The sequence below is a fragment of the Podarcis tiliguerta genome (genome assembly GCF_965153285.1).
Source record: "Podarcis tiliguerta genome assembly, chromosome: 4".
NCBI classification, from domain to species: Eukaryota; Metazoa; Chordata; class Lepidosauria; order Squamata; family Lacertidae; genus Podarcis; species Podarcis tiliguerta.
This window is the reverse complement of record NC_139537.1, coordinates 21,525,297-21,543,374: the sequence shown is the minus strand read 5'-3', so window position 1 is coordinate 21,543,374 and position 18,078 is coordinate 21,525,297. Positions and strand designations below refer to the sequence as shown.

Sequence of the window (18,078 nt, the reverse complement as noted above, 5' to 3'; positions counted from 1 at the left end):
CTCTAATGAGCGCAGGCAGTGTAAATCTATGCTACTAATTGTTTCGTGTGGCACCCGTTTTGGGAGTTTCTTTCGTAAAGTCTGTACAGTGGTACCTTGGGTTAAGAACTTAATTCGTTCCGGAGGTCCGTTCTTAACTTGAAACTGTTCTTAACCTGAGGTACTACTAATGGGGCCTGCTGCTGTGCTGCCGCCGCATGATTTCTGTTCTCATCCTGAAGCAAAGTTCTTAACCCTAGGTACTACTTCTGGGTTAGCGGAGTCTGTAACCTAAAGTGTCTGTAACCCAAGGTACCCCTGTATACTGAGACTTGCTCAGTGCTTGACAGTCGCCACCCGTATGTCTGTATGTGTTTTGTAGGTTCGCTCAAGGTACTTAGAAGCAGCAGGAGGTTTACTGAATAGAAGTGGGTGACTTACCATACACGACTGATGGGCTGAGATTCAGTTACGTGCAGTGTAGACCTGCCCTAATTCAAGATTCCTCCTCTAAGCTAGTTAATTGATCCGTTAATCTCCCCATTCACAAAGCAAGTAATTAGAATTGATAGCACAGCGGGTGTGATGTCGTGAGACTCTTGAGGAAAGGTAACTGGTTCCTCATTGCGCAATTAATATAATTTTGTGTTGTCTGAGGGAGGGGAAATCTTACGCATTGGGCCTGATCCACGGAGCTATGGGACCTGAAGAAGAGTGTACACGCCTGGCTGTGGGAAAACAGTGACACTTGCAGATCCCCGTGGGGTATCCCGTGGCATTATATGTAGTATGAAACTGCTCAGTGTTGTGTGCCCACCTGTCATGGACTGGCTGGGTGCAGAGGAGGTCCCAGCCGAGGAGCCCCCAAGGGAACCCCCAGGGGAAAGAAGCTCAGAGCCAGGGTGGTGGTGGTGGTGGGACGACCGAGTGGTCGAAGGGAGAAGAGGGAGCAGACTGGGAGGAGGGGTGTCGGAAGCTGAAGAGGCAACAGGGTTTAGTGAGCAGGAAGAAGCTGAGGCAGACAGCAGTCCGAGGTTGGAGAGGAGGGGGACCAGCTCCCCTCCCCATTGGTCTCCCAGAACAACATGCAGAGAAATGACAAGAGCAGAGCAGAGATTTGTAGCACGCAGACACAATCTATGATTGCTTTGGGGGGCGGGACCCTGTAGAAGAGGGAAGTTGGGCAACTGGAAAGGTGAGGACCTTCATTCAGCCTCATTGGGGCAAGAGCTACTGGGAAGAGTTGCTGGGATCGGTAGCAACTGTTTTGGTTTCTTTGAATAAAGAGCTAACTTCACAGACATCGGTGTTTTTATATCACTGACCTTCAGCTGATTCCAGCTCCTGACACCACCCTGGATCAAGCAGTGATGTGCTTGGGGCAGGACATTGGGGGCAGAAGTCAGGGGCCTCATTCTGCAGAATGAGCAGGAGACCACCAGCACCCAACCCAGCGGGACTGACTTACTGCAATTTTTTTATTATTGTCATTATTATTGTCATTATTGTCATTCCATTCATGAACTGCTTCCTAGGAAACCTCTTGAAGCAATTTAAGCGGAAAAGCATGCATGTGTTGTGCATAAATTCATTTTAATTGTTTATTCTAAGGGTAGTCAGTGTGCTGAACCAGGGAGCTGGACTGAGCTATGGAAGGGACCACAAGGATCATCTAGTCTAACCCTTTGCAATGCAGGATCTCCCCCGCCCCCCAACATGGAGCTCAAACCCATCACCCTGAGATTAAGAATCTCATGCTCTGCCGACTGAGTTATCCAGCAAGCAGCCTAAATGTTTTAATGGTGCTGTCTTCCCCAGAAATACCGAATTCTAAGCAGAGCATTGATGTGGGGTACTTAGTAATCACAGCCCAAGATTTATAGGAAGAAATAGAAGGAGGAGGCTTTTAAAACAAAAGCAGCCCAATCCTGGGCATGTTTACTCCAAAGTAAATTCCACTATGTGTGGTCGGTCTGACTCCGGAGAAATGTCCCCAGGATTGCAGCTGAATTCTTCCTTCTTCCCCATCAACTGTACCTTCCTAGGAAGCTTTTCACAGGATATTAGAATCATAGAATCATAGAGTTGGAAGAGACCACAAGGGCCATCGAGTCCAACCCCCTGCCAAGCAGGAAACACCATCAGAGCACTCCTGACATATGGTTGTCAAGCCTCTGCTTAAAGACCTCCAAAGAAGGAGACTCCACCACACTCCTTGGCAGTAAATTCCAAAGCTGTCAAACAGCTCTTACTGTCAGCAAAATAATCAAGTGCTGATTCCTTGTAATCCTCCCCCCCCCCCCCGTTTTATCTTCAGAGCAACCATTTAAATTCTTTCTTGCAGATATGACCCCTTTGCTGCGGGCTCCCACATGTCTTCCAAGGTGGAGGAAATGGCAACGGTGAGTCACTTAACTATTTTATTAACCTATAAATGTCCATTTAATTAACACTTGCTTGTGCTGTGAGTTTTCTTGCTCTCCACACCACCTTCCTTCCTGTCCTGGGGAGCTGCACATTTTAATGGCACAGGGGCATTATACTTTGACTTGGGCTTTGGAGATGATGTCCCGGGCTCCTCCTTGTACTCATGGCTCTGTGTTTATTTTTGTCTAGTGATTATGCCACAGGTGTGACTCTGCCAGTGACTGTTGCCATTGCATCACACATCACTGTGTGTGATTTTGTCATTATTGGCTGTTGCCACTTTGCTAAAATAATAATTATTTTCACAAAGGTATCCAAAACAGAGCAAAAATCCTGTTTTAGGCGCATTTAAAGGTGACCAAATGCAGGTGTAAATACACACAAGGTGATATCAGTTGGGAGTGAAATGCAGAAAGAGCAGATAGGGGCAATCATGTTGCCAATAACGACTGTTCACGATGGCCGTGCGGGTGATAACACAAACATCCTGGCATCGGTAAGCTAATTAACACATGTAGTGTAATAAAAAACCCGCTATCCCAATTAAAGCCACAGTTGATAGACTGGAACCTCTTGATAAATTGTAGTTCATCAGATTCCCATTGCATCCTGCTTTTTTGAAGTTCCTCTGTTTGAGAACATCCACTTTAAAAGTCAGCCACAGAGAGGCTGAAATGTTCCCACACTAGTTTTTTAATATTGCCACTTCAAATGTCAGATTTGTGACTGCTTGTTCATTCGCTTAGAGACTGCCCTGTGTATATTGTCTGTCTGTCTGTCTCTCTGCTACAGACGGGCAGCTACTGGCAGGTGATATAGCATATCTCGGTAGTGGCGCCTGCCCTGTGGAACGCCCTCCCAGCAGATGTCAAGGCAATAAACAACTATTTTACTTTTAAAAGACAACTGAAGGCGGCCCTGTTTAGGGAAGTTTTAAAAGTCTGACGCTGTATTGTTTTTAATATTAGGTTGGAAGCCGCCCAGAGTGGCTGGGGAAACCCGGCCAGATGGGTAGGGTATAAATAATAAATTATTATTATTATTATATTATACATTATTGGAATATGGGCAGAGGAATGAACCCTAGGTGGTGTGGCTGACTTCATTAGGGTTTGTTGCTTGAGTAGATATGGGTCATAACAGAGTCATAATAGTTGCCGATTCTGTCATTGACTACATTGCCTATGTCACAAGTGGAAGGCATGCAAGCCCGGTGACCATGGTTTTTATTATTAATTCTTTTGACTTGGGCTGCTCAGCCAACTATTTTGTCCCTTGCTTTATGCCGGCTTGTTATGACCTCCTTCACCCCCTCGGGAAATGCAGAAGTCATCGACAAAGTTGGTTCAGTGTCCTGCCATTAATCTAACGCAGTGATTCCTGCCAGAGACGGGAGTATTGGGATTTTGGTTTTTGGAAAAATTAGGCTGCGGTGTTAGATGCCTTCATCACTTCATGCCTGTTTGGAGCAGGAACGGCCCAGTCAGCAATGACTCTTCGCATAGGGTCTCTGCCAGTGTGTGGGTGGTGACATCATCTTCAGAACACCCCGGGAATTCCCATTTCATGCTGCAGCCCAGGTCTGAGAGGCATCACTATTGCCTAGTAAAGATAGTGTCCTCCCAGAGCTCTGGCTGGTTAAACAGGGAAAAGGGAAGGGCACCAAAAGGCAAAAATAATGAACTGGGTTGTTCTGCAGTTGCAAGGAAGATGCCCACCCATTGTGCTGGGAGCAGATCAACAAGATGTGTGTGTATGTGTATCTTCGGTTATCCTCTTTGTGTGTCCATGACATGCCTCCAACTTTAATCCAGAGGAACACCGTTCCTAAGGCATCAGAAGTTTAGTACACTTTTATTTGATCCAGCAATGAGTGGAGGAACTCAGGACCTTTGACTCCTGTGGCAGTTCCTTGTCACAAGGCCTTCACATTTGTATATAGCCAGGGTAGCCAACATAGGGACTGCCAGGTGATGTTGGACTCCAATTCCCATCAGCCTCAGCCAGCATGTTGAATGGTCAGGCATGATGGGAGTTGTAGTCCAGCAACATTGGCTGTCCCTGGCATATAGTAAATACAAATAGCGAACTCCTTCTCTGAGTGTGGATCCTTATGGGCACCAAAAGGAGATAACTGCAGGCGCTGGGGAAAATCCCTGGTTAGCAGGGGTGCCAAAAAAGAAAGAAAGAAAGAAAGAAAGAAAGAAAGAAAGAAAGAAGCAAACAGTTGGGTTTTGAAGTAATGCAAAGCAATGTCGCTTTTATAGCCAGGCTGCTATTAAAATTATCAGTACAGTATGGTTCCTTCAGATAAGCAGGCGTTTCTTCGTTTTCTTTTTTCAAATTGGCCAGTAATAAGCTGGCTTTGATCTGTTGCAGAGGTGAGGGAGGGGAACACAACTATTCATTTCCTTGATTTTGACTTCACCACCACAGATTGAAACATGCGGCAGCCCTTTGCCCTCTGAACTGGCAGATAAGGGTCTGGATGCAAACCAAGCCGAGATGACAGATGACAGCACGTGTACATGGAACGAGCAGCTGGAAAATGAGCTCTTACGAGGTAAGCTCATATTTCCCCTTGCCATTTTTCTTGAGATCAGGGGTCCACAAATTCAGAAGGCGGGCTCTGGCGCTAGGTTAATATGTCCACTGAAGTCTCCTACCTTTGTCTTCTGGCTCGATAATAACAATTTGAATTTTCTTCGTGTTATTATTGTTATCGTTATTATTAATTACCCACCTTTCACCCTAAGCTTCCAGGGCAAGTTACAACATGAAAACGAGTTTAAAACAAATAGCGATAGCAAAAATAAAGCGGGAACTAAAAACATAGAAGGTCAGTATCTTTGATTTCCCCTTTCTCCAGGTGGATTGTGCCAGCGGTTATGGTGTTTTCTTGCAGACACTGGCACCATCTGTCTGGACAAGAACAGAATATATTGATTCAGGTTCAGACAATCTTCTAAAGCAGGCACAGGGAACCTCAGGCCTGGGGTGCAAATACAGCCCTCCAAGCTTTTCTTATCAGCCCCTGGGTATCTCTTGAGGCTGCTCCCCTTACTAGCCCTGCCTTGCACCTTCCTTGAGGGATGATGTCCAGCTGGAATGCGCCCTTGAACTCTGACGATGCTTCTGGCTTGTGTGGGTAGAAGATAAGCCCCTCAGGACTGCAGTAAATCAAGGACTGCCTCTCTGCACATAAGCCATCCCAGACCCCGAGATCGTCCTCTGAGGCCCTTCTTTGTGTGCTGCTCCCATGAGAGGCAACACAAGAATGGGCCTTTTCTGCAGTGGCTCCCCATTTGTAGAATGCTCTCCCCAGGGAGGCCTGCCTGGTGCCTTGGTTATCCACATTTAGGCAGCAGGCAAAAACATTCCTCTTCAACCAGGCCTTTGGCTGTTGTAACATCCTGTACCCTTTTACATGTGTTGTGGGAGGAAAGATTGGTTGGTTTTTGTTCCTATTTTTAATATGCATTTTGTCTTTTTATGTTGTGAACTATTTATGGATGAAGGGCAGTGTACAAATTTAATGAATTAATATAATATAATATAATATAATATAATATAATATAATATAATATACAGTGGTGCCCCGCAAGACAAATGCCTCGCAAGACGGAAAACCCGCTAGACGAAAGGGTTTTCCGTTTTGGAGGTGCTTCGCAAAACGAATTTCCTATGGGCTTGCTTCGCAAGACGAAAATGTCTTGCGATTCCTGGGGGTTTTTCCCCCCTCCCCCCCTTTTTCCCAAGCCCCTAAGCCGCTTAACAGCTGATCCACTAAGCCGCTTATCAGCTGATCCGCTAAGCCGCTAATAGCGCTAAGCCGCTAAGCCGCTAATGGGCTTGCTTCGCAAGACGGAAAAAACCGCAAGACGAAGAGACTCGCGGAACGGATTCTTTTCGTCTTGCGAGGCACCACTGTAATATATAATTATTATAATATAGAAAAGGGCATGTAAGTGTGTGTGGAAACTAGCCTATTGTACACAGTAGTACAATGGACACTCGGGTTGCGAACGTGATCCGTGCAGGATGCATGTCCGCAGCAGCGCATCTGCGCACGCGCGGGTTGCGACTCGGCGCTTCTGCGCATATGCAAAGCACGATTTAGCGCTTCTGTGCATGCGCAACCACTGAAACCCGGAAGTAGCCCGTTCCGGTACTTTCAGGTTCTGCATGTCCGTAACCTGAAAAAACTCAACCTGAAGCATCTGTAACCCAAGGTATGACTGTAATGCTAACAGTTGCTCCGCCCACTTTTGCCTCTGGCCCCTCCCACCACTGCCATGTGCCCCCTGAAAAGGTGTCCGGAGGGGAACACAGCCCCCAGGCTACAAAAGGTTCCTACCCCTGGTTTAAAGAGTATTGAGGCTGAGCCCTCCTCCACCCCTCCTCCTGTCACATGCTGTCACAACTCCCAGGCTCGCTGCCTAGTGAAATCAGAGATGTAGACAGCTTCTTCCAGTTCTTTTATTTAAATCAACAGAATACACAGAGAGACCATGAATTATGCTCCCCTCAGTCTCGAGAGTGCCCACTTCACCCCCACCCCCCTTTATGGTACTTGCTAGCTTCCAAACCCCTCCTTGCTGCCTACGGTGGCCGGCAACAGAATCTTCCTCTCTCTGTTTGGTCTTCTGCTCTAAGATGTGAAGGAATCACCTGGTCCTTGGAGAAGGAGGAAGTTCTACCGGTCTTTCAAGGGACGTAGTGTCCACTGTCTGCTGTACTGTTTCTCCCACTTCTGAGTCCTGTCTCTGTTCCCAGGACTAGAGCATCTGCTAGCTTGCTTTTGTTTCTCATCCTCCATTATTTCCCAGCTTCTTTGCTTCTTCTTCTGGGGTGTGTCCTGTCCGTTGCCAACACCACCAACTTGCATTCATACTTGCGTTCATCTTCCTCCTGCCCGGAAGCCTCTTGGGGTGGAGGTCTCTACCAGTCCTTTTCCTCTGCCCTCTGCCCAGTCCACATGCCAGCTTTGGTGCAAAGATCCTGGCTAGTATTAACCTAGAGTTATGTCTGAACAAGAGACTTTTAAGAAGGCAGGAAAATAAACCTGTGTAGCTCTCTAGACTTGGGCTGTGCAGGTGGGTACAAGTAGCTCATTATCCTTGGCATCCCTGAGGGTGAAAGTATCCTCTGTAAATTGCTCTCGCTGCATTCTTGGCAGGTAGAATGCCTCGGTGACCTGGAATCAAATTTAATGTTTAACCCCAGTTAAAGGAGGCTAATGTACAACTGCTTGTTGACGGGGCAACAGAGCTCTCAAGTTCTTAAGAGATTTACTGCACTGTTGCTATAGTTCATTAGCCCAGAATTGGGGACCCAGATTCAGCCACCTTGTGCAGGCCAATTTTGACAGATGGGTAGGACTGCACATCCATACATACACCCTCACACAAACACACAAGCAGCAATCCAGACATGTAGAGAGCATTTCTAGCTCTTCCACTCCAATGCTGGGCAGGGATAGCTAGAAACATGGATCAGATTGGGAGATAAAGTTGGTGGGTCACTTTCTGTGGTTTGGTGGGCCGGTTTCAGCCTTCGAGTTGGCCACTCCTCTTCTAGGGGGCATGAAAGTTAAAGGAGGTCAGCTTTACCCAAAACACTTGTAACTGGATAAAGATTAAGTTTGAAAGCACACTTTAAATGAGTGTAGAGTTTTGAACAAAGAATTAAATGTATTTTATATGCTGTAACCCTTCATAAAAGACACATGTTCCCAATTCCAGCATTCCCAGATTTGTCCGGAATGACACTTGTTCAGTGTGATTTAACTTTGCCTGTTGTTCAGCTGCAGTTTTCTTTGAATATCTAGAATAATGTGATAATCTGGGATGTGTTAGACAAGGATGTTATGGTACAAGTAACGAGTTGACTTTGTTCGTATATATTACCGTATTTTTCGCCCTATAGGACACACTTTTTCCCCTCCAAAAATGAAGGGGAAATGTGTGTGCGTCCTATGGGGCGAATGCAGGCTTTCGCTGAAGCCTGGAGAGCGAGAGGGGTCAGTGCGCACTGACCCCTCTCGCTCTCCAGGCTTCAGGAAGCTCTCAGCAAGCCTTGGGAGCCCGCGGGAGTTCCCGTCGGGCTCCCTAGGCTTGCAGATAGCAGCCTGCATCTCGAAGCCCGGGGCACGCTGCACAGCGCGCCCCGGGCTTCGGTTCCCCGACCTGGTTTGGAGGCTGCCAGCCCCACAAGCTCGGGGGACAGCAGGGAGGCTTCCCCCGCCCCAGCCCCGCGCCTGGGGGGGGGGAATAATTTTTTTTATTCCCCCCCCAAAAAAAACTAGGTGTGTCCTATGGGCCGGTGCATCCTATGGCGCGAAAAATACGGTAATCAGTCTCTTTCTTTCTCTCTCTCTCTGTCTCCCTAGTCCTGGGGAGTCTGGATGACCAGCTGGCGCAGGAACAATCCCAAGGAGAAGCAGGGAAAAGGAGGACCCCAGCCGACTCTGGTTCCAGAGCCCCAGACATCGATCCCTATTCAACTCTTACTCGACCGGCTTTCCTTGGAGGGGTGCAGAGAAATGAACGGAGCATGTTTTTGTCAGATGGGACAAGGACGCTGCGAGCCACCGATGAACAAAAAGCTTTATTCAGGCCGAGGGTGCCGTGTGATACATATACAAAAAGGCAGCGTGCGAAGGACGGCACATACGGGGATGTTTATGGCAGAAGCTCCCCTGTCTTGAAGAGAGGGAATTCTACTCGCTCTCTTGGACATTCCTCAGAAGGCAGCTTGCATCTCCCTCTGGGACCACGCAGCAGTGGATTCGGACACAGGGACTTCACGCCCAGGGATTCGGTTGGCAGGAGTTACTCTCTGTCTTGCCTTGCAAGGCGCCCGTCTTTGACATCTGTGGACCAGCTTTCCCCAGCAAGTCCACAGCACCCTCTGGAAGGCAACAGAGTCTTCGCACCAAGGAACTATCGCCAGCATCCCAGGCGGACTCCCCTGTCATCTATTGTATGGAATACACCGCCGCCTTCAGAGCATCCTGTATACCCCGACGGGCTTCTTAGGACGCAGTCGTTAATGGAGTTTGGCCCAGTGTTTGAGGACACGTACCCTTGTTCTCTGCAGAAGGACACGAGATACGAATTTTACAGAACAAAAGTAAATTACAGAAGAGCAGTGCCAGTTATGGGCAATCCCGTTTTTGCGGAGAAACATACAGACCCGCTGGGGTTTGACAACCGGGAGAATTTTCTGTTGCATCAGCTGGGAACGAGTGCTTCAAAGCCCCGCTATAGATACCCATCCTTTCATGGCAGGATGAGCCTCCCCCGCAAGAGTTTTCCTTCCGGAAGAATAGAGGAGAGGCTTCTTATGCCCACTGACCACCATTACTACAACGACGAAGTCTTTGTCGGCCCTGATGCTGACGTGGAAAGGATTCCGCCGAATCCCAGAAATTGGCAAGGGGCCTATGCGAAAAAAATGGGTGAGAGGGATGCTCAGAGCCGCGTATCGGATTACATCAGGAGGCACATGGATCGTTCAGAAGGTATACGAAACAAACCGTTTACAAAGTATGCAGAGGGCATGCAGAGCTGTCCAGCACTTGATTTATCTGTCCGAAATGGCCAAACGGAATATGCATCGCAAAGACAAAATCCTTTCGTTAGAGCTGGTCAAGCTTCCTCAAAGGCTTTGGCTAAACACTTTGAAACTAAGAGAAACTTCAAAGCAGAAGAGGAGAGGGGTGCTGACCGGATGGACAAAATGGACAGTGAAGTGACATTAAGACTAATTTCTGATCCAGTGGACACACATAGTCCTGCTGATTCTTTGATGCCTCCTTGTAAGAACTCTTCTGCAGTTGACTCACAAAGCTGCACATCTCTTAAACCACCTCACTCACTGTGTTCAAAGTCAGATTCCATAACAGATACCGGAAACAGTTATTTATCAAACATTCACAACAGAACTGGACGAAGAAACGAAGGCGATTGTGCCATAAATAGTGATCTCGATCAAACAACTCCCCCTCAGTTAACTGCCAACAACCCAAGGACATCCATTCTTCATCTCTTGGAGCGAGAGGGGCGTGCTATGGAAAACTTGGGAGCTCTCACACCCAACAAAACGCCTGGGAATATTTGTTTGTCTGCTTTGAGCAGAGGCCCCAAAATGCTTGTTGACGATGAATTGCCACGTTCTTGCACTGAAAATTTCAACAAGTGCAATAGGTTTGTCAAACACACAACTAGCAATAGTGTCACTGGCTCTCCCAGTAACAGCCCTCCCAAATCTCCTGTAACTTATTGCACCTTACCTAGAAAATCTGCCAGTATTGATGGTAGTCTTATATCGGAGAAACCTATCTCTTCTGCTGCAAGGCAAATCTTATTTAAAAACAACAGAGCTGTGGGAGATAATTTAGAAACCATTGCATCGAATAGAATGGGGGGGAAATTTCCAAACCAGAGAGCTAAAAGCTTCTTGCTAAATTCAGCCCATTCTTCCTTAAGTCCATCACCGAAAGATGTCTCCTGTAATCTTTCACCAGCTAAAGGCAATCCTTCACTGATAACCCAAGAGCCTAGCAAATCTGTCGGTTCTAATAACACCAAGGGGAGAAGCACCATCATACAGAGTCCAGACAAAACTGAAATTTCTGTGCTTTCTGAATGCGAGGGAACTGATGCAGGAAATCCCTTAAAGCAGTACAAAACCACCAGCACACTTACAGTTAGCATTGAGGAAGATAATGTAAAATATCACGAGTTGATTTCGGTTTACTACACCTTACCACGGAAACAGTCGAGAACGTTGAGCAACCTCTTTCTAGATGATAACCAGAGCACAGACTCTTCCCCGCCCAAAGGCAAATTTGAGCTTCCGCAGAAGAAATATGAAGTCCGCATTGGTTTAGGAAGAGTGGCTTTTCCTTCCAGCTTAGAAAAAGAAGGAAAAGCTGATTCTCCTGGCAAAATGGCTGCCACACCTGATTTGTCGCAGAACGCAAAAACTTCTGGTGATGCTAATAAAGAAGACTGCTGTGTCACGGAAAGAGCAGGTGCTTCTCCAAGTTTGCTGCATAATAGGGAAGGAGTGTTAGGCTCTCCAGCAGAAACGCCAGACCTTGCATTTTCCAAGAGGGTAGTCTCACATGGACCTTCAGGTGACCCGAAACCCAGTGAAACCACGAATGAATCTGTTAGTGCAACTACTACCAGCAGACAGTGCAAGGTGCATATTTTTAAGTTTCCCTCTCGACAGCAGGAAGAGTCAAAAGTTGACTCACCATTAAGCCACAGCTCATCAAATACCACAGACATTAGACAAGATGTAGAGGTCAAAGAAAGGGCGTGTTATAGAGGCCCTAGTATTTCCAAAAAGGGCAATGGATTGCAGTCGAGAAGTGAAAAAATGGGGAGCAGCACAGATGAAGCATTCATTTCAGAGGCCAAGGTGCATTCTAAGTTCCAGAACCAAACATTACAAGTCGATGCAACTTCCACAGCTGATCCAGCAGTCCGACCAAACCAGAGTTCTTTAGAGTATGCAGAGAAACAGAAGGAGATGCTTCGGAATTCTCTGCTACACAAAGATTGCACAAATGCACAGAGATTGGTGAGGAACTCTGCAGAGAACTCTAAAGACCAGGCTGCAGGGACCGCACAAGATCTGCCTGACTCTTCAGAGGCTGAAAATAAGCTTATCTTGGATTCCACTAAAGATAAAGCTAGCGACATAGAAAAAAGGAAAAACAGGCCTTCCATTAAAAACAAGCTGGCAGCCATGTACAAAACAAGTCGAAAGTTTTCCAGCAAGAAAACCTCAAGTCCCAAGCCACACATAGGTAACATCTTTTCACAGAACAACGCTCCATTGGAGATCAGCCAACCTCATAGTACGTTGATTTCACCTGATGGTCCTCCATCACTTCTCCAAGCAGGAAACGAGAACCAGAATAGGAACCCTCTGGCTGATGAATTCGACAACATGGTGCTGGACAAGCCTGATGGTAAGAAACCTCAAACGAACGAGGGTCCCCCATTGCTTACCAATGAGGTTAGAAGACCTTTTACAAACTTGTGCAACCAAAAAAGAGAGAGCCCCAAAATTGAGACCCCGCAAAATCCTACAGCCTTGTTTCCAAAAGGAAGTATGTCCACAACAAGTAGTAATTCCCAAACGGATGATGGACTGGAAAATATTAGTTGTTCCTCCAAAATTATATTCGCAGATTCAAAGCAAATGAAAAAGGATGTTGTGAATGTTGGCGAGCATTTGTTTTCCCCACTTTCATCTGATAATACCTCAAACATTCTTAACAAAAGTTATTCAAAGATCTGTCCGCCGCAAAAGATGACCTCCCCTACAGAATATGACCACCATCCAAACATCAAGGAGCCAAACAGGTTGAGAAAGCTAAGCCGACCCTACATTGAACCAGCCCTAAATCCCAGCAAAGCTCAACGCGAACGGCATTTTTCTGAAAGTTCCTATACTCGGGCGCCCTGCGATCGCCTGGCCTCCAGGAGCAACTTGATAAGCCACGGCAGTAGGTACAATCGGAAGTTCAAATCCCACTCTGAACTGTTGTCTTGCGATGAAAATGAGAACTGGGAGACCGACAACGAAAGCTACAAGACCTTTGGTTCCAGGCGTGTGTTGTACCCATCAATTGAGTTTGGCATTTTTGGGAAAGAGCAGCAGCAGGCTTTCTTGGATAACATCAAGAGGTCGCTCACAGAGGGACGGTTGTGGAGTCCGTGCCTTCTGAAGAACTCTAGTTCTCTGAGGAAGGAAGAGGATTGTTCCTTGAACAGATCCCAGCTGCTGAGCTCCGGTTCCGCTGAGAAAAACACATCAGCTGGAGACTCGCGCCCAAATGAGCCGGTTGATGTCCACGGAGAAGACCCTACAGATTATTCAGATTCAGACTCCAGCACCACCACAGATGATGAATACTACCTGGATGAGAACGACAAGGAGTCAGAACTTTGAGGGGCTATGAGGCACAATGAAGGGGGGTGGGGGAACTTTACCAAAAGGCTGGCTTGTCTGTTCCTTGGGTAGTTTATAAAATATTTGGGTGTGAACGCCTGAGTCAGATCCTGTAGATGTGCTGATTTGATCTCCAACCCTAAATACACACATTACCATGACCACCTCACAAACCACAGAGCTTTTTCGGCAGTGCTCAAATTTCAATCCCTCATGACAGTGTAAAGTAGTAGTAATGAAAATGTTGCTAAAGGATCTCAAATAGGTTATTAGCTCTCTCTTCCCAGCTCCAAATGAGGCCTTTGTGCCTTTAATAATTGCATATGGAGCAGTTGTGAAACTTTTCCAGGTATGGAGATTCAGCAACGGGAAATTTGTGTGCTGAATTTAATGGCAAGAAAATACCCAAAATATAGAGGGTGGATGTATCAGTGGTCTATGAATCAAGGATGCACTTGGCACAGTTTCTGTGGCCTATGTACATTCATGTTTCCTTCTCCATCCATCCTCCCTCTTTTTCTCCAGTAAGGAGTTGGGTAACTTATATGTGTGTATTTAATATCTGATGTGAATATATTTTCTTTAGATTGTGCGAGAAAATTAATGTTTAATATATTTCAACATTGGAGCCCTGCTTGGTGGATTGTTACCCAAGAACTCATTGACCCAGCCAAAGTTAAAAGAATGTCAAATCCCACTCATCCTGGTGCAAAAAACTCTCCCATGGGGAAAAAGTGTGACTTAAAAGTGCACTTGCCCAATTTTTGCCTTATGTGTTGTTGTTGTTGTTTTAAACAGCAAGTATGAACACTTCAGAAATGGTGCCCAAGGTGGTTATTTTTAAATCACAGAATATACTTCGTTAAAAAAAGTATATAGGCAAGTTGAGTGTGTGCCTTTAAAATATTATTTTCTCGTGTGGTATTGCTGTTGAAATTATGACTTGAAATAATGAATGGACTACATATTTATCGTCAGTGGTTTGTACACTGTTCTGATAGAATTTTAAAGTACAAGGTGTATATCTGTATTGTTTAAATATGAATTATTTTGACAAGAAATATTCTGTGTGCATTGGGCATGTGACTCTTAATTTAATATGTATATAGCATTTTGTACCCTAAAGTGACAAGAAGTTCAGCATGTATCATAAGTGGTGCACAAGTGTTTACATTGAGCGGTTCTAGAATTGTGTGTGCTCCTTTTTGTGCTTTGTACAATATTTGTAAGTATTGTAAATGTTTTGAGATTAATTTGGAAGCAAATCCCAACCCCTTTTAATATTCTCACTCATCTTTCTGAAGTATGCTATATATGCAAAGAAGATGATAATTTTGATTTAGATAAATTTTGTTCTTTATTTATTTAATGTTGGTTTGCACTGTTGCTGATGCAAGCAGATGCATCTTCATATCCAGTGCAATTATATGCATGTCTACTTAAGAAGAAAGGCCCGCTGAGTTCAGGGGACTTATTCCCAGAAAAATTATAGGATTGCACCCTTAAGTCTGTCGTAAACGTCAGTCCATATACTACCCGGTAACTTCACTGGTTCTCTTGCACACCATAGTTTACTCATGTGAGCAATGTAAACCAGAGAAGAAGTGTGAAACACCACGGACCAGCTTCTATATAAGCAGAAAAAGCTCTAAAAGTAATAATAAAATAATAAGAAAACACTCCAAAAGTGGTGATTTTATTTATTTATTTTGCAAGATTCTTCTATACCACTTGATTGTTACAAGACATCAAAAGTGGTTTGCAAAAATAATAAAACGAGGGTATTGACAGTCATAAAACAGTTAAAAGCAACAATTTAAAACATTCAAAAAATATTTAAAATCTAACATGAACTAAGAACCAGATTTAAATATATGTCAACATTCTACATGTCTGGATAGGCTAACAGTTCGGATCTCTGAGCAGAGAGGTTCCCTTGTCACCAGTTGTGCTGCAGTATTCTGCATTAATAGCAGCTTCTGGGTCAAGCACAAGGTTCAAGCCCCACATTGAGCGCTTCACAGTAATCCAGTCCAGAAGTAAACAATGCACGGAGTACTGTGGCCAAGCTTTCTTGGTCTAGGGATGCTTGTAGCTGTTGTACCAATTAGAGATGGTAAAAGGTGCTTCTCACCACTAAGGTTATTTGGGCTTGCAGTGACAAGGCTGCATTCTCCAGAATGCATTCTCCAGAAGCAAAGCTGCTCTTTCAGGAGGAGTGCAACCCCATTCAGGGTAGGCAATGGACCAGTTTCTCATAAATCCCTGACGGAAGCTGACCTACCAAATTCTGAGAGTCCCCCTGCTCTGCTGTTCCGTCGCTCATGCAAGCAGACTATCGAGTGCCAGCAAAGCTGAAGTGTTAGACTTGATCCATTTGCTTCTGTAATTCAAGCTCCAAAGCACACACAGAATATGCCTTTCCTGCAAGGCTTGCTCTGCTCATTTAACCAAGGTAGGTCATCGCTGTATCCAGGGCCGGCCCATCCAAGAAGCAAGGTGAGGTAGCTGCCTCAGGTGGCAGCATCCACAGGGCAGCAGATCTGGCCTTCAAGAAATGCATCACCCACTGCTGCTTGCTGAGGTAGGAGCAACCTCTACAGCAGCATCTTGGTGAATGGGAGACACTGGTGGTCTCCTCCTACCCTTGTTTCCAATGTAGATATTTATCCCACCCCCCTCATGTACATCATCCCTTTTCTTAGCAAGGGATGGGGCGCCATTTTGTGGCTCGCTTCAGGTGCCATAGCATATTGGGCCAGCCCTGGCTGTATGTATATTGCCTTGACCTCTCACATCTGCTGCCTTCGCTGCAATGAGCAGTGCAACACACAATACAGTGATACCTGGGGTTAAGAACTTAATTCGTTCTGGAGGTCTGTTCTTAACCTGAAACTGTTCTTAACCTGAAGCACCACTTTAGCTAATGGAGCACGATTTCTGCTCTGGAGCACGATTTCTGTTCTCATCCTGAAGCAAAGTTCTTAACCCGAGGTAATATTTCTGGGTTAGCGGAGTCTGTAACCTGAAGCGTATGTAACCTGAAGCGTATGTAACCCGAGGTACCACTGTATACACAAATTTTATGTGTGTTTTGAAGCACAAGAGAGATAGCTGCAACCCTTTAATAGATGTCTATCAGAGAGGGCTGTTTTCTCGAGTTTTCAGGCCTCCCAACATCCCGTCTTGCTCAGTGGTGGCCAGTCATTTTGGCAGCTCAGTCTGAAGTTAAGTCCAGAGTATGAAGAGTATTATATGCAGCTTCCTGTGCACCTTGATGTGGTTTTGCCTCTGGCATACAAACGTAGGAGCAGTGCAATACCAAAAAGGCAGACAGGAGTGTGACTCTGGCAGTGGGGAACCTCCAGCTGGCGTGTTTAATTACACCCAGCAGACATCCCCGTTTTGCCTCTGAAGCTGTTTCAACCAAGCCACGTCCACCTGCTCTTCACCTGGCGTCATATTATGACTAAAGGCTTGGAGCAGGTGAAGATGCAGCTCCCGGCCGAAAGCAGGATTTGCAGGCCCTGTTGGGCTGGCAGCACCTGCGAAGAGCCCTGTTTGAGAAACTGCTCGCCTGATAGACAGGTGGGCTCCCCGCTTTAGCTGCCAAAATGGCCCCATGATGGTTGGGAAATCCAAGGATCTGTCTCACAATCTAGAAATGGCTCCCAGCTAGATCAGTTCAGGGATAGGGAATCTGTGGCACTCGCAGATGCTATTGGAGTCCCCACTCTCATCAGCACCAACAAGCACTGCCATTTGGATGATGGGAGTTGTAGTCACAGCGACAGCTGGAAGGCCACAGGTTCCCCGCTCCTGATTTAGTCCTGCAGACCCTTCTCTCTCTCTCTCTCTCTCTCTCTCTCTCTCTCTCTCTCTCTCTCTCACACACACACACACACACTTTCTCTCTCTCTCTCTCTCTCTCTCTCTCTCACACACACACACACTTTCTCTCTCTCTCTCTCTCTCTCTCACACACACACACACACACACACATTCTCTGGCTCTGCCATGATCTTCCGGCTTGTGGCTCCTGTAATGCAGGTTGGCCACTCTCATTTTATGCAGAAAAAACTTTCGATTTAAAAATAAGCCATTAGTATTGACTACTACTATTTTTAAATAAAGGGAGTGTATTTCTTCTGAAATCACAGTTCATTTTGTCTTATTCATATGTCTTTTGTATCCATTCTTACAAATGTTTTTTTAATTTTCAAAGGCACACACTGTTTTCACAACAGTGGTGGCAAATACGCATACAGAAATTCCTATGTGAATGGTTTCTTCCTCTTTAATCATAGTGGGTTATGTTTCAAGTGGAGTAGGCCTAGCGCCTGAAGGAAACATGAACCACATAGCTAAGCAAGGACTGGCCAGAGCTTGGGTGGGGGATAACTCTGTCTTGCCCTGAATTTTATTAGAGAAAGGTAGGTTATTACTATAAAATAATATTAAGGAGTAACTGGCTTTACTGATGACCTGCTTGCAGGGATGTAACTAGACATTTCCTGAGCCTCACACAAATGTCCAAAAGCTATTCCCCCCTCTTCCCCCCATGCAAAAGCACGGTTCTAGAACACTGCTTTTTAGTTCTGTCCCACAAACTTTTAAATACATCTCAGAAATCCTGTTTCAAGCCACACATAAATACTCCCCTGCAGTATAAATACTGAAAACTGCAGAGTAAGG

The 18,078-nt window shown here is 45.8% G+C and overlaps 1 protein-coding gene and 1 long non-coding RNA gene across 11 annotated transcripts in view; both read left to right on the top strand.

Moving 5' to 3' along the window:
- Positions 1-15,070, top strand: part of EXPH5 (exophilin 5) — a 54,378-nt gene extending 39,308 nt beyond the window's left edge. For 7 of the 10 annotated variants that reach the window (XM_083436040.1, XM_083436038.1, XM_083436043.1 and 4 more), the window contains 3 exons: positions 2,324-2,381; positions 4,843-4,969; positions 8,798-15,070. In XM_083436040.1, the coding sequence (XP_083292166.1) occupies positions 2,324-2,381; positions 4,843-4,969; positions 8,798-13,383 (4,771 nt within the window). In that variant the 3' untranslated portion in view covers positions 13,384-15,070. Of the gene's footprint in view, positions 1-2,323; positions 2,382-2,793; positions 2,903-3,608; positions 3,747-3,973; positions 4,154-4,842; positions 4,970-8,797 lie in introns of those variants that run through there. The other 3 variants (XM_083436041.1, XM_083436044.1, XM_083436042.1) reach the window with 3 other exon arrangements.
- LOC310675916 overlaps positions 1-17,323 on the top strand; it is a 212,913-nt gene extending 195,590 nt beyond the window's left edge. The window contains exon 2 of the long non-coding RNA XR_014510314.1: positions 16,494-17,323. This is a non-coding gene — a long non-coding RNA (uncharacterized lncRNA). The remainder of the gene's footprint in view (positions 1-16,493) is intronic.
- Positions 17,324-18,078: the final 755 nt, after the last annotated feature.